Genomic DNA, 14,106 nt, shown 5'->3' with positions numbered 1-14,106 from the left:
AGAAAAGCTTAAACGTATGAGGCTCCCCTTTATCAGGATTGCAGTAGTGCAGGCAAATCAATCTTCATTTTATTGGAGAGAGCAAGATTTAATACTTTTTTAATGCCCCCCCATCTTTAAGCCCAGCCTTAAAAATTTTTTTTGGCTTTACTGTTTTATTTCATCTCTGATTCACAATTTACCTGACCTTCTGCTCTTGAAAACAGGAGAAAGCCAAGCATAGAACAACAAACTGAATGGACTGGGGTAGCAAACTGAGTTGGTTTGTTCATGTACTGACAGAATTGTTCAATTTTGGAATATGCTAATTACTGCCATGTTTAATGCAAATAAACCCGAGCCCTTTCCAGCCCTATCTTAATGCTCTGATCCAATGTCATGAAGAAATGAGCAGGGCTGTATACTGAGTTCCAAGGTAAGGAACACACTTTTACACAATATAGTAACCAGGAGGTCACTGCAGAGTACTTTGTGATTATGATTACCTGACAAAATAGCCACTGTTCCCTGGTTTTCCCCCCTTTCAAAATGTCTCACATGTAGAAATGTCCTTTTAAAATGTACCCTGATGAAGGACAGGTGGAAAGACACATTTTTCCGTTCATGTTGCCAGCTGAGAGATTCTCTTTGGTAACAGAAGAAACCAACAAAAATGTTTGTTCGTTTCTGCAAACCAGCATTCATACAGTAATATTCAGGGTGAACATTCAAATAATACCCTCCCTCACTTGTAAGGAGGGAGTAGGAAGATCCCACACTCTTAGCTACAGCTACTTACAGTGAAAGGTGAAATAAAAAGCTACAACCTGGAGACCTTTGCCTTAAGGGGATCTCTAAATGGTGAATTTGTATTTTATTCTCCCACCATTACTTAAAGGCAGCAGGACAAGCCCATAGGAATTCTCTATCATCACTGGTTTAAAATATTTCCTCTCTTTATAGCACTCCTGGAATTTTAACTGAGAATCAATAGTGGTTTTTCATATGCACAACCAGGATTCCCAATGAGTTTCATCTTTTTAGAAGCAGAGAATTTGAAGAGGCTGTTGCTTACACTGGCTACTTGTGGGACTTCTTGCTGTTTAGGAATATTCACATGTGAGTTGTATCAAACTGCTTGGTTGTTTTGTGTGTCTCATTAAATAATTGTTGAAAGCACTTCAGATGAGCCCAGTTCTTTTAAGTTTTCATTAGACAAATCAGGATCCCTTATTGTTTTCCTCTAGTCTTTCCTCTCCTTTTGTCTTTGAGAACCACAAAAATGCATAGTGCTCTTCTCTAATCTTTCCTTCTTACCCTTTTCATCAAAGCAATTAGGCTTTTTTCTATTTCTGGGCCAGTGGTATTGTGATGTGTTACAGGTCTAGTGCTAAATAACTGCCTCAATTTAAGTCTAAATCTTTTAACAGGCAGTCTTTGTTTAATATCAACACTGTTGGTTATTTTAATTCTGCTAATCTCTTTCCCTCTACATTATTTATTGATTTGCTTACACACAGATGCAACAGAAAACACCTTATACTTTGGGTTGTTTCCCAAGGCAAGATCCCAGAATCTCAGGATGGTTTGACCTGGAAGGGACCATCTCATTCCAGCTCCTGCCATGGGCAGGGACACCTTCCACTACACCAGGTTGCTCAGGTCCCTGTCCAGCCTGACCTTGAACACTTCTGGGGATGGGTATCATCTACCTCCACCTCCTGTGACAGGTTCACAACTTCTCTGATCATCCTTGCAGTCTTTTGTTGCTCTTCTATCTTGCCATCTTCCTTAATTGTGGATGAGAAGAGCTACACACAATATCCAGGCTAGGTCATTACAATACCCTTCATATGGCATTGACATAACTCAATGCTGAAATCACTTCAGCTCATATTTTCTAGGCTTCTGTTTTAGTTTTTTTGCTAAATGTGTGTCACCTTAGTGACTCCTTTATCCCTCTAGAAGTAACTGGTACGCTTATCCTCTTTGCTATAAATTGGGAATTAATCTGTTCTTAGATTGTTTTTTCTGCAAGACTCTTCAGTGCACAGCTTCCTGTTTTACCAGATTCTTTTTTCTTGTGCCTCATGAGAGCTTTGTAGGGTTGCAACCAGCATGGCTTGTCTGGAAACAAAATACATTCAACTCTGAGATAGGAGTTTATGTCTTACAGGGGTATTCATATCCAGTACAGAACTAATTTCAGGAAAAACTAATTTAATAATTGTGAATTATATCCCTTTCTCTATTGTGGTTAGTTCCTTGGAGTATCTTTTACATGAACGAACAGGAAAAATTGAAATATGAAAAATGCTTTCTTTATTTGCTTGCAAAACTCTAGGAAAAGCATTAGGCTAAAGTTCTAAATCACAGCCACCTCCTAAATCAAATGTGTAGCAAGGGTGATAATGAGTGTAAACACACTGAATAATAAAATGTAATTTGGGTTCTGAGTTCTAGGGCTCTAATCCAAAGCTCGCTGATGTCTGTGGAAAGGCTTCCATTGATTTGAATTAGGCCTTGGCTTTTGTCCTGAATGAACACAATACCAGTGGAGCTATTCATGAAAGAAATGTTTGGAAATAAATCACAGGAACTTGCTGTGTCAGAACCCAATTCACTTGCTAATTATGGCTGTCATGTTTTACAATGTTCATTGTGTCGATACTTTGTCATAGTCCCTCACATGAACTAACCAAATTCAATCTTAAAAAAATAATTTGCTGCCACTGCTGTAATTGGAACGTTGTTTCTGGATCATTAGTCTGATGTTTGAAACCTTCTTTAACTTCTAGACTAAACCTATTTATGCCAACTGTTTCCCCTTGTTTTATGCCAATGTCGTCTTCTAGATTTACAGCATACATGTGTGATTTGTCCTTGCTCTGAACAGTACTGGTAAATTACTGATGAGTGTCCCATCTCTTCTCAGGCTTTGTTTTGTTTTGCTAAATAAGCCAAGCATCTCAATTTCTTATTTAGTAAGTTGATAATTCATAGAATTGTGCAATGGTTAAAAATGGAAAAGACCTGTAAGATCATAGAATTCAACCATTAATCCAGCACTGCTGTGATGACCACTAATCTATGTCCCCAGGTGCCACATCCACCTGCCTTTTGAGCACTCCCAGGGATGGTGATTCCAACAGTTGCCTGGGCAATCTGTTCCAATGACTGTCAGCCCTTTCAGTGAAGAAATTGCTCCTAATGTCCAGCTTAAACCTCTCCTGGCTCAGCTTGAGGCCATGTCCTCTTGTCCTGTTGCTTGTTCCCTGGCAGCAGAGCCCGACTCTCACCTGGCTGTTCCCTCCTGTTGGGAGTTGTGCAGAGCCAGAATATTCCCCCTGAGCCTCCTTTTCTCCAGGCTGAGCTCCCTCAGCTGCTTCTCATCAGACCTGTGCTCCAGACCCTTCCCCAGCTCTGTTGTCCTTCTCTGGACTCATTCCAGCACCTCCCTGTAACCTTTATCTGGATCAATTCCCATTAATCTGCTTAGGATACAGGCAACAAGCCCTGCATTTTTAATGAGCTGCTATAGTGCTCCATACAATGCTGTTAACACTCTCCTTGCTTTACTGGAAATACTTGTTCAAATATACCCAGCATCTTGTTTACCTCCCTATGGCTGCATTTCAGTGATCACTGTTACCATGTGACTTGCAGGGTCTTAGTCTCAGATGAGTTCCATTTAGTGCTAGAAATAGTTTTTATTTAAGAAGGGCATAGGTTTGCCCTTGTCCTCAGAGGCTTTTAGCTCCTGTCTGTCACTCCATTGCTCATTTCTTCCTTGCATGCTGCTCTGTTTGTTCTCAGTATTGGCTGTCCTAAATGATAACCATCAAGCTGGAGTAATCAGCAGCTTTAATTAGTATGGTCCTACTTTGTGCTAATTTTGTTAATTTAGAAAACAAACAGAAAAGAACTTTGGAAATTGCTAGAGGCACTGAGTGATGAGAGCTGACAGAAGGTGACAGGAGAGAACTGGGGAAAGGTGCCCAGAGCTGGGCAAAGGAATAATGAGATGGAGAGAGGGCACAGGGCCCAGGAGGGAGAAGTGGGAACCTGGGGAAGTAAAGGTTGCTCACATCTTCCAGAGCATTAATTGGGCCTCATTGAGACATACTTAGGAGGGATGAAGACACTCCGAAATCCCAGAAATAAATGCATAACTCATGACTTTCTACATTTTGACTTTTCAAGAATAGCAACACTGCTGCTTAACTTCGGATGTTTCCTTTTTTTTTTTTTTTCCCCACAAGTTTCAAAGTGCTCTGAAAGTTCAAAGACTTACTTTCTAAAAGCATTTAAAAATACTGAATTCTAAAAGCACTTTAATAGTTTTGAATTGAGAGGATTATGAGTCTTGAATAATTTAGCCACAAAACTTGAAAGGGAAAGAATTTGCTTAGGCCTTTAAAATGTATATGATACATTTTCTTATAGATTGGAATGACTCTGAAAGACTTTTATCCAGATAAGTGCATTCAGCAGATATTAGAAGTCACAGGCAATAGCAATTAAGACATAAGGCTTTTCCTGGGAATTGATATAAAGCTCGAAGGAGTGGGGATGGCTCAAAATGCAGCTGGAGGCCATTAACTTCACGTGATGATTAATGACCTCTGCTTAGGTCATTATTATTATCAGCTGAAAATGTAAAAAAATCCAGATGTATGAATCTTTTTAATGGGAGTTGCAGTTTCAGTCAGTGCAGTGGAAGTGTCCCCACTGTGCATAGACTGCCCTTTAATAATATCAAGTAGAGGGCTTGATTTCCCTTCTCCCCACAGCATTTTCAGTAGTGTTAATCAAGGCTGGGTCTCTAAAGCTGTGCCAGTATAAAATTGAAAAGCAAGCAGAATAAATTCCATAGTGCTTTAAAGTTCTCCCAGTGTGGCAATGGCATCCAGGACTTAATCAGCTTTTTTACGGTTCTCCATCTATCCCTTTCAGTGCCTAATCAGAGCGAGTCGCAGTGTAGCCCAGGAATGGGCCCAGCAGTTTCCTTGTGCTCATTGTTTTTGGACCCACGTTTGAAATTGTGTCTTCCCTAAAGTTGTGTTAGGTCCCTCACCAAGATCTGGGCTCTGGCTTGTGTTACAGAGGGGGCAAGCACAGCCCTGACTGCTGCATCCAGACAGGGAGCATCTCTTTATTAATAAATGGTCAGTAGGAATAGGTACTTCCCAGTGTCCAGACAAGTCCATGGATGGTTCCTTCCACTCTTGGTGAAACTTTTTTTTTATATGGTGAATTTTATTGTTGACTTGTAGAGAAACTGAGAGCTACTACTGGGAAATGTTCACCTTGCTGCTAATTTTTGACTTATGAGACTTCTGTTATAATGTCTTGATCGTTGTATACATACATATATGTATATAAATACCTTTCTATCTCTCACAGAATCATAGTATAGTTTAGGTTGAAGACCTTTAGGATTAACTGTTAACCCAGCACTGCTAAGCCCCCCACTAATATGTACTTAAATTTCTTTATTTCATTTTAAAAAAATGTACTGAAGAGGTCTAAAGTAGGTAATAAAGACAACATGAAGACATAAGTTTTAATTAGTCACTTTATTTTTTATTTGGACTATGTTTCTGAATGCTGTATGAATCCTACTTTAAACAGACACTGGGCCCCTGTTCCCTTTCTCTCCCTTCCCCCAGCCCTTTATCCCTGGTCATTGTGAAGGTAGTATCATCAAAATTCCAATCAGGACAGGACTGAGATGACTGCTGCTTTTGGCTGACCTTTATACAAATGCCACTGGCTCTAGGCTTCTGCTCAGGAAAATGGAATTTTTCAAAAAATATAAGCAAAGCAGATAAAAAGCATAACTGAGGCGTAACAATTTGGACTTCTGGTGATAAGACTAGATCTGCTTGTACAGACCTATGCACTTCAACTGCTTTGGGGATTTCTGCATGTCTTTAGTCACCCTCTGCCAAACCACAGAGCTCTCACCTCCTTTTTCTTTTTTTCATTCCTCCAAAGTATCTCCTGCAGTGAGAGGTCGAGGTGAGTGAGGTCAGGCAGAATGAAATGAAAATCATGAAAGCTTAATAGACCATAGGGAGGTTCCTTTGAAAGGGTGCCAGCGATGGAATATCAGTTATGGGGAGGAAGACACCAGAGCTGGCAGTGAATGAAAGGAGATCGGGCACATGCGCCACGGTGTCACAGCCCTGGCTGTGGAACTGGGCTGCTTCCCTGTTAACTCCTTAACAAATGTCTCCCTCTGACTGTAGTTACTCCCATGGTGCTGTTAGTGCTCCCTGTGCAGCTGCACTGTGCTTCAGGATGCATTTTTTTGAGAAATTCTAAATTGTTTGTTTTGCTGGTAAGCTCAATAGATGAGAAGTGAAGTATGGATGAGATTACATAAATTGCATTTTCTATCTTCTGTAGTCTCTACCAGTTATCCACTGTAAGGCAAAAGGAATTGTTTTCCTGGATGAGAAGCAATGAAGTATTTTAAAACATGTAAAAATGTGAGGACTTGCCGAGATAGCAAAGAAAACAGAATCCTGAAATGGTTTGAAATGAAAAGAACCCTAATGATCATCTCATTCCAATTCCCCACCATGGGAAGGGACATCTTCCACTAGATCAGGTCGCTCAAAGCCTCATCCAACCTTGCCTTGAACATTTCCAGGGATGGGGCATCAACATCAGGTTATTGCCAATATACATTAGGTTATTGTAATTATAAAAACCCCTGACATAACAGCTCTCAGTGTATATAAAATGGTGTGGCAAATCATCTCACCAGTGATTTTTTTTTTCAGAATGAAGCACTCCTAAAAGCAGGGGCTTTGGTCTGGCTGATTCTCCATCTTACAAAACTTCAAGTCTTGATTGCAGTAGCTAAAATGCTCTGATTTGATGTGTGACACACTGGATGGCAGTCTGAAATCTGAGTAAACATGAAGGCTGGGCTAAATAATAACTGCCCCATTTCAGCTTTGGCATGTTATGAATTTATGCTTGTGTGAATGAAAAGACCTATGTCAGAATTGATTTAAGAACTTTGGGTTTATTTGATGGTGTGGAACTTAGTCCTCTGTGTACTCACAGCTTGCAGAGAAATGGAATCCGAGCATCCAAGGCTGACAAAGTGCCTTGAATTTCTGCTCATCTCCAAGTCCATGGGTGTGGTAAACTTCAGACCTTCCTTTTACAATGCTAAAATATCCCTATTTTTGTTGTGAGCTTTTGAACATGTTTCTACAGCTGAACATTTTGAAGCCTGAAGTTTCTCTTTCAGACAGATTACTGTTTTCAGTTGTCCAGTTTGTTTCCAGATGCTGCAGGACCTCTCAAAGGACAAGTGTGTATTCTCTTAAGTATTTAAATGACAAAACATCCAGAAAAACATAGCATGCAATACAAAATGACCCTGCAATGCTGATGTGGATGTAAGCCTCAGTTGCAGCCTTTCTCTGCTGACTCCACTGTAATTCAGCACAATGGTTGCTTCTGTGCAGATGAGCCCACTGTTGTCTGGTGTTTTCAGTCATGTGCCCTTTCAGCTTCATTTCATATGTCACTGTCACAGGTTTGCTCAACTTTTATGAGAAGTTCAATAGCTGCTGGGTTCTCAATTTGAAGACTTCTTCCCCTAAACCTTTTGCAGAGTTCAGCACTACCAGACCACTGCTTTCCTTAATTTCTTTTCACAGAGTCTTTATTTGTCTATGGATACCTGTCCCCAGAGGCCACAGGTTGAAACCTGCTTAAATAGCTGTTGAGTTTCAGATTGTTGTTTGGCTCAGACTGATGTGACAGAGCACAGAGTTAATCTTCAGCATTATTTCTCTTTCCTTTGCAGGAGAAGTTTGAAGGTTTGTTCCGTGCCTATGATGACTGTGTGACATTCCAGCTGTTCAAAAGCTTCAGGCGTGTGCGGATAAATTTTAGCAGTCCCAAATCAGCTGCTCGTGCCAGAATAGAGCTGCATGAAACACAGTTCAGAGGGAAGAAGTTAAAGTTGTATTTTGCACAGGTAATGAAATCTGGACTCTACTTCTGTGTTACTGCACAATATTTCTTTAAAAGCTATGCACTAACACTGAATAAAAGTAATAAAGGTTTCTCCCATGTCCAATCTCTCTGATAGAAGATTACTTAAACCTCCTTATGTTGACTGAGCTGTTTCTGCCCCGAGGGTCTGCAGTAAATTTAAAGGACCACTTAGGACTAAAGTTGCTCATTCAACACACAGAATTATGTATCTCAGAGGTGATTTACAACACTGAATGTTGTCTGTGGGTAACTCTCTTAACTAACCATAAGGAAGTCCTAATGTAAAGAATCCCAGTGAATAAAAAAGGTGGGACTGGATTACATATTTGGCTGCAGCCCTGAGCCACAGTCAGACTTCCTCCTGCCTTTTTGGCTTTTCCTAACTGAATACATGAATTACAAATACTGAATTCTCTAAAAGGAATTTAATGAGTCTAAATTAAAGGAAGAAGGTAGGGGAAGAAAAACACTCCCAGCCTGGGGCTGTAGGTGATTATATCCATCTATTGGAACTGTCAGGTGGGTGTTCAGTTCTCCTTGGCCAAGGGAGAAAGAACATAAATTTCCCACAGCAGGCTGGGCCCCAGCCAGGATAGAGAAAGTTGAAGGAGGTTGAGAACCCAACCACCACCTCTTCTGAGTGCAGTTTAATAAATTGATGTGGTCACTGTGGCTTGTGGGATACCCACTAGTGTTTATAAGCAATGCAGGTGTGCTTTGCGCTGCCTGTTGGCCCTTCAGAGGTCTGAGAATATGGGCTGGCTCACTTAAAGGTACCAAGCAAACCCATAATGTTAAATTATGAGCCTCTTCATCCTGGTCAGAATAGGAACTGTTGTGAGCCTAGGCAGGAGCAGAGCCACAGGAAGATGTGAAGCTACAGCTGTGAAACAAACAATGTGCTTAACGAGTTAGATGAGCTCAGAAGATCTTGCAGCTGGATTTAGGTGTTAAGAATCTGCCTCAATCCTATTTTCATGCCCTAATCTCCTAAATCTGTCTCTGAGTTTTTTTTCTGAAAGGTTGAAAAACCTGCAGTTAGGCAGATCTGAGAATGATTTCATTCTAACTGTACATTCAAGAGAATAATTGAAAACTGGGGCTAAGAACAAAAAGCAAAATGTGCACAATAGTGATTAGTCTCCCTATCTAAGCTGATTTCCTGCAGAGCCATTCTGGTATCTGCACTATGCTCTCCAGTACACATAGTCTTACAAGAGTTTATTAGTCGTGTTCAGGGAATGAAGATGTGGAAGCAGCAGTGTCTGGAGCGGTGTCTGGCCTCAGCCAAGCTGAATAACAACTTCCAGACCTACAAGTTCTGGGGAACATGGAGTTTAGAGATCCAGACTGGCTCTTTGCAAACCCCATGTTTGCTGTCATGGAAATAGAGTTTATTGCTTCTGTGCTCGAGCTGGTTGTAATCTTGCTCAGGTATAGCTGCACTACAATTCATCTATGTCAAGGCTTCTTTAACATACTAGCAAAGAGAAGGAATTAAAGTAGATAATTTAAGATGGAAATGAATAAGGACACTGAATCGCAAATGACTAAGGAACATCATAGATTCCTTTTTCACTTCAACTAAAGAAATAAAATCTGTAGAAACCTTTCTGAAGTTACTTACAGGGCCTTGGTTCAGGAGTTACTTGTGTACTATCACTTTTTATTTAGGCATTTAGACCAGATCACAACAGTACCTTTACAGCCTCAAAAATCTCAGAGCTAGCAGCTGGGGCTACCAAAGCTTTGCATTTATCCTGAAGGAATGTACACAGGAGGCACAGATACTGTAGTTTTGCAGATGTCACAGCCCCACACTGTGCATTTACTGCACAGGCACCTTCTGTAAGGCTGAGATGAAATGCATTTACAGGCTTTCTCTTCTGAGACTGATGCTGCAACCCTGCCTGGGTGGCATTTGGGATGAGAAAGGTATGATTTGAGCAGTCATTCCATTTAGCAATCCTTGGGGATGAGAAGCTGGACATGAGCTGGTAATGTGCCCTGGCACCTCAAATATCCTGGGCTGCATCACCCAGTGTGACCAGCAGGCTGAGGGATGTGACTCTGATCCAGTGAGATCCCACCTGGTGTCCTGTGTGCAGCACTGGGCTCCCAAATGCAGGAAAGGCATGGACCTGTTGGAGTGAGGCCAGAGGAAGCCACAAAGATGCTCCTCTGCTGTGGAGACAGGCTGAGAACTGGAGGTGCTCAGTCTGGAGAAGAGAAGGCTCCAGGGAAACCTCACTGTGGCTCTTCATACTTAAAGGGGGCTTACAAGAACAATGGGGATGGACCTTATAGCAGGGCCTGTTGCAATAGGACAAGGGGAAAACAGTTTTAAATGAAAAGAAGGTTGTCTTAGGCTGGATGTAAGGAACAAATCTTTTACAGTAGGAGTAGTGAAACACTGGCACAGGTTGCCCAGAGGAGTTGTGGATGCCCCATCCGTGGAAATATTCAAGGTCAGGCTGGATGGGGCTCTGAGCAAGGCAGGAGGGTTGGAGGAGATGACCTTTAAATGTCCTTGCAACCCAAAGCGTTCTGTGATTCTTTCCTGTACTAAACAGTGTCTTTGTTATGCTTTAAAGATTCAGACCTCTGAGACAGATGGAGACAAGCTTCATTTGGCACCACCACAGCCTGCAAAACAGTTTCTCATCTCGCCTCCAGCCTCCCCACCTGTAGGGTGGCAACCAATAGATGATGCAACACCTGTCATCAACTACGACCTCCTTTATGCAGTTTCTAAGCTTGGACCAGGTAAGCTCGTGGTCCTTGGGTGAAAATGTGTCAGTAAAAGCAGACAAAAAATACCAGTGTAGATAATAACTGTAGAGGGAGTTGGCATAGAGCTGGAAGTTGCATTAAAATTTGGATTTCAGTTGATGGGTGTCACCTGGTTCTTTCCTCCAGAATGAGTTTTACCATGTGTAGGCACAGAACTGTGTGTTATCTGCAGCTTGTGAGAGGTGATCAAAGCTTTGCTTACACCATTTATTGTGCTGGGGTTTGTGCCTAGATGACACAGCTGATGGTTTAGGTGGGGACTGGACAAATGTTTGGCTATGGATGTGAGGAGTTTTTGCTGTACACGACATCTGCTCAGTTCTGCATTCCAAGGTGCAGATTTCTCACTTGAAAAAGTGCACATTTACTGGAGTGGAGAATCTCTCATGTTGTTTGCTGAGAGACAACTACTGTTCCCCAGCCCCAGTGGGATTGCTCTGTTAGGAATGCTCATTTCCTGCTGAAAACTATGCAAGAGGAATGGGATAAGTTGTAACCCCTGTTAGCACAAGATAAATGTCAATGGATAATGCATCCAGGCTTTCTTCTGTCTTCTCATTTTCAGCTAATGCCAGGACTTGAAGCTAACTGGGATTTTCAAGCAATGCTTTCCCTTGGAAAATGCTCATCTGATAAAACCAAAACTTTACATAGGAGAGGGTTACTTTTGATTTAATTAAGTAATCTTTACAAATAGTTTTCTTTCAAAGCTGTTAAAGCATCCTGGTTTAGAATTTTCAAAATGAGAAAGGTTCCAGTTTCAGGTCCAAGCGGTATCATTTACAAATTAATCTAATTTATGTTCATAAGCCACAAGATAAAAATAGCCTATTAGATTATCTTCATACCGAAATAAAACATTTCAGATCCAATCTAATAACAATTGTGGGGGTGAGCTCATGAAAATTTAGCAGTTTATTTTTGAAATTCTTGTGGGATGAGAGAATTGTTTTCTCCCCAGCTGTACTGGGAATGCTGCTTGCTCACTCTTGAGAGCAGCTTCCAATTGCAGACATCTAATCATTGGGGCTTTTGTGCAACTGCACCAAAGGAACTCAGAGCTGGAATGCATGGGGTGCAGAAGGATGTTTCATGATTCACAAGGTTTGCAAGATTATCTCCTGTCTTTTTCAGATGGGATCTCTCACAAGAGGAAAATATATATCAGGAGATTCCTATGGTTTGTTCCCCTTCAGCAGGAAAAAGGCAGTAGAAAAATGCAGTCAGGGACGATATTACATATTATTATTTCCAGGAGTGATGCTTTGCTTCTAAAATGCTGAATAAAAGAAAAACCAAAAACCTCCTTTTTTTTTTTTTTTTTTTTTTTTTTTTTTCCCCTCTTTGATGCAGCAGTGTTATAAATGGAAACATGTAAACGAATTCCCGAGCTAGCTGGGTAATAAATCAATTCCTGTTCTGGAGCAGTGGAATGTGAAATATCACTCATTGTCCCACACTCTGGGACAGCTTTGCGTGAAGGTCAAATTCAGCGGATTTAAGGAGCCTGCAGGGAGCAATATGAAAAGCCATTGTGTGCTCTCTTCTTTCTATTTTTAGCACTTGTTAGAGGGATCAATTTTAGTTAACTGCAGCGGCGGGTTTAAAATAGTGTTGCTGTTCTCAGTTGTGCATTTACTATGTTTAGAATTTCATTGAAAAACAAATCCCAGTAAAACTCGTTTCTCAGTATTGCAGCAGTAAAACACTGCTGGACATCAAACAGCATTGGTAGCCTCAGAGAAGAGATTTTTTTTCATTCAAAAACACAATTTAAAAATGTAACTACAGCTTATCAGCTGTCAAAAAATACTCGCACACTTGGCACAGTTGTTTACAGAGCTGAGAATGTTAGAATCTGAAATCCATGTCTTTAATTTGTGAGGAATCTTTGCTGTATTAAATGCAGTGATTTGGTATAATAAACATCTGAGGACCAGGAAAACTCATTAATGCTTCTAAATAGTGAACATTGTCTTTGTATGCCCTCAGCATAAGATGATTTTTATTGTCCTACTTCACTGGAAATGCAAGATGTACCACTTGGACACTGACCTGTGCTCCTTTCCCTTTCCCTGAATCCAGGTCATCTCCTGTCACAGTATGGTGCCATAATCATCATAGCCACAACATTGGAGACCAAAACTGCCCCTGAGTGCAAAATGTTGGGAGATTTGCTCCAGAGTGTAAGGAGTATGCTGGAAGTGAGTTAACAGATTTGCTGTGTGCCAGCAGTTTTGGACAGGTGTTTTAACTGCAGTGACAGGCTGGCATCTTGGAGATCTAATGGAACAGATTTCTTTCTGTGCTCAAAAGGAAGCTGGTTCCTTCACAAGGAATTGAGATTGGTGAGGGTGCATTTACTCCTTAGGGAAGATGGTGGCATATTTAATTAAGTTCCTGGATGATTGATGCATATTCTCACTTTCTACAGATGCAGAAATTAGGCTTTAAATGAGGCATGAACAGAGTGCTGTAGATCAGTCAGAGCCAGGAACCGTGACTGTGCCTGGTGCTGACCACCAGCCTACAATCTTTTCAATATTCTGCAAATAAAGGAGTGGAATTGTTAATCAGTTTGATGGAAAACACTTCCACTGTCAAGACAACTTCCAGTAGTTTGATATGCTGATGAAGATCTGCAGACATCAGGGCTGGGACTAGAAAACAGCTTGGCAGGTTGCAAGCATTCCTGTAGGAAGAAGCTCCTAACTTGGGGTTCCAAGTTAGGCCAAGTGAGGATAACAATAAAACAACCACCTTACATTGCAAACATATTTTATGTGAGAAACCTCTGCAGGGTGGAGGGAGAGTGAATCTCCAGGTCCAGCCTGTGTCTACAGCAGAGCTGCTGCTCCTCTCAAAGAACAGGCAGCTGTTTGCCATTTATTAATGCAGTGATTTGCAGACTATCCTCTTGGCACTAGAATATGCTCATTCTTTCCTGGAAAGCAGTCCCTCCCTCTCCCTATCCACTCCCCAACCTGCCTATATCTGCCCTCCTTACCCCACTGCCTCTTTATTCACAACAGATTGTCCTGGATGCCCTCATTTCTATCTCTGCACTCCAAAGTGTCTTTCCCCAGGATCCCAGGTGCCACCCTGACTTCTCCTTGCCAGCCTCAGCCCCTGCTCTGCCCTGGGTTTGGCTCACCCTTCCCTAGGGAAGGGGAAAACAGGTGAGAGCAGGACCCTGCCCAGGAAATGCCATACACAGGGATTTCAAACCATCTCACAAGGCAGATTTTCTGTGCCCAAGTGTTTTCAAACTCTCGTGTTTGTCATCACTGATTCAAAGGAAAT

General features: G+C 41.4%; 1 protein-coding gene across 2 annotated transcripts in view; it reads left to right on the top strand.

Moving 5' to 3' along the window:
* The window catches only part of RCAN2 (regulator of calcineurin 2), an 84,551-nt gene that overhangs the window by 60,441 nt on the left and 10,004 nt on the right, over window positions 1-14,106 (top strand). For both annotated transcript variants that reach the window (XM_002190166.7, XM_012572930.5), the window contains 2 exons: window positions 7,817-7,990; window positions 10,605-10,776. In XM_002190166.7, the coding sequence (XP_002190202.2) occupies window positions 7,817-7,990; window positions 10,605-10,776 (346 nt within the window). The remainder of the gene's footprint in view (window positions 1-7,816; window positions 7,991-10,604; window positions 10,777-14,106) is intronic.

Source organism: Taeniopygia guttata, chromosome 3 (assembly GCF_048771995.1).
Source record: "Taeniopygia guttata chromosome 3, bTaeGut7.mat, whole genome shotgun sequence".
Classification (NCBI taxonomy): domain Eukaryota; kingdom Metazoa; phylum Chordata; class Aves; order Passeriformes; family Estrildidae; genus Taeniopygia; species Taeniopygia guttata.
This window is presented reverse-complemented; position numbering and strand designations above follow the sequence as displayed.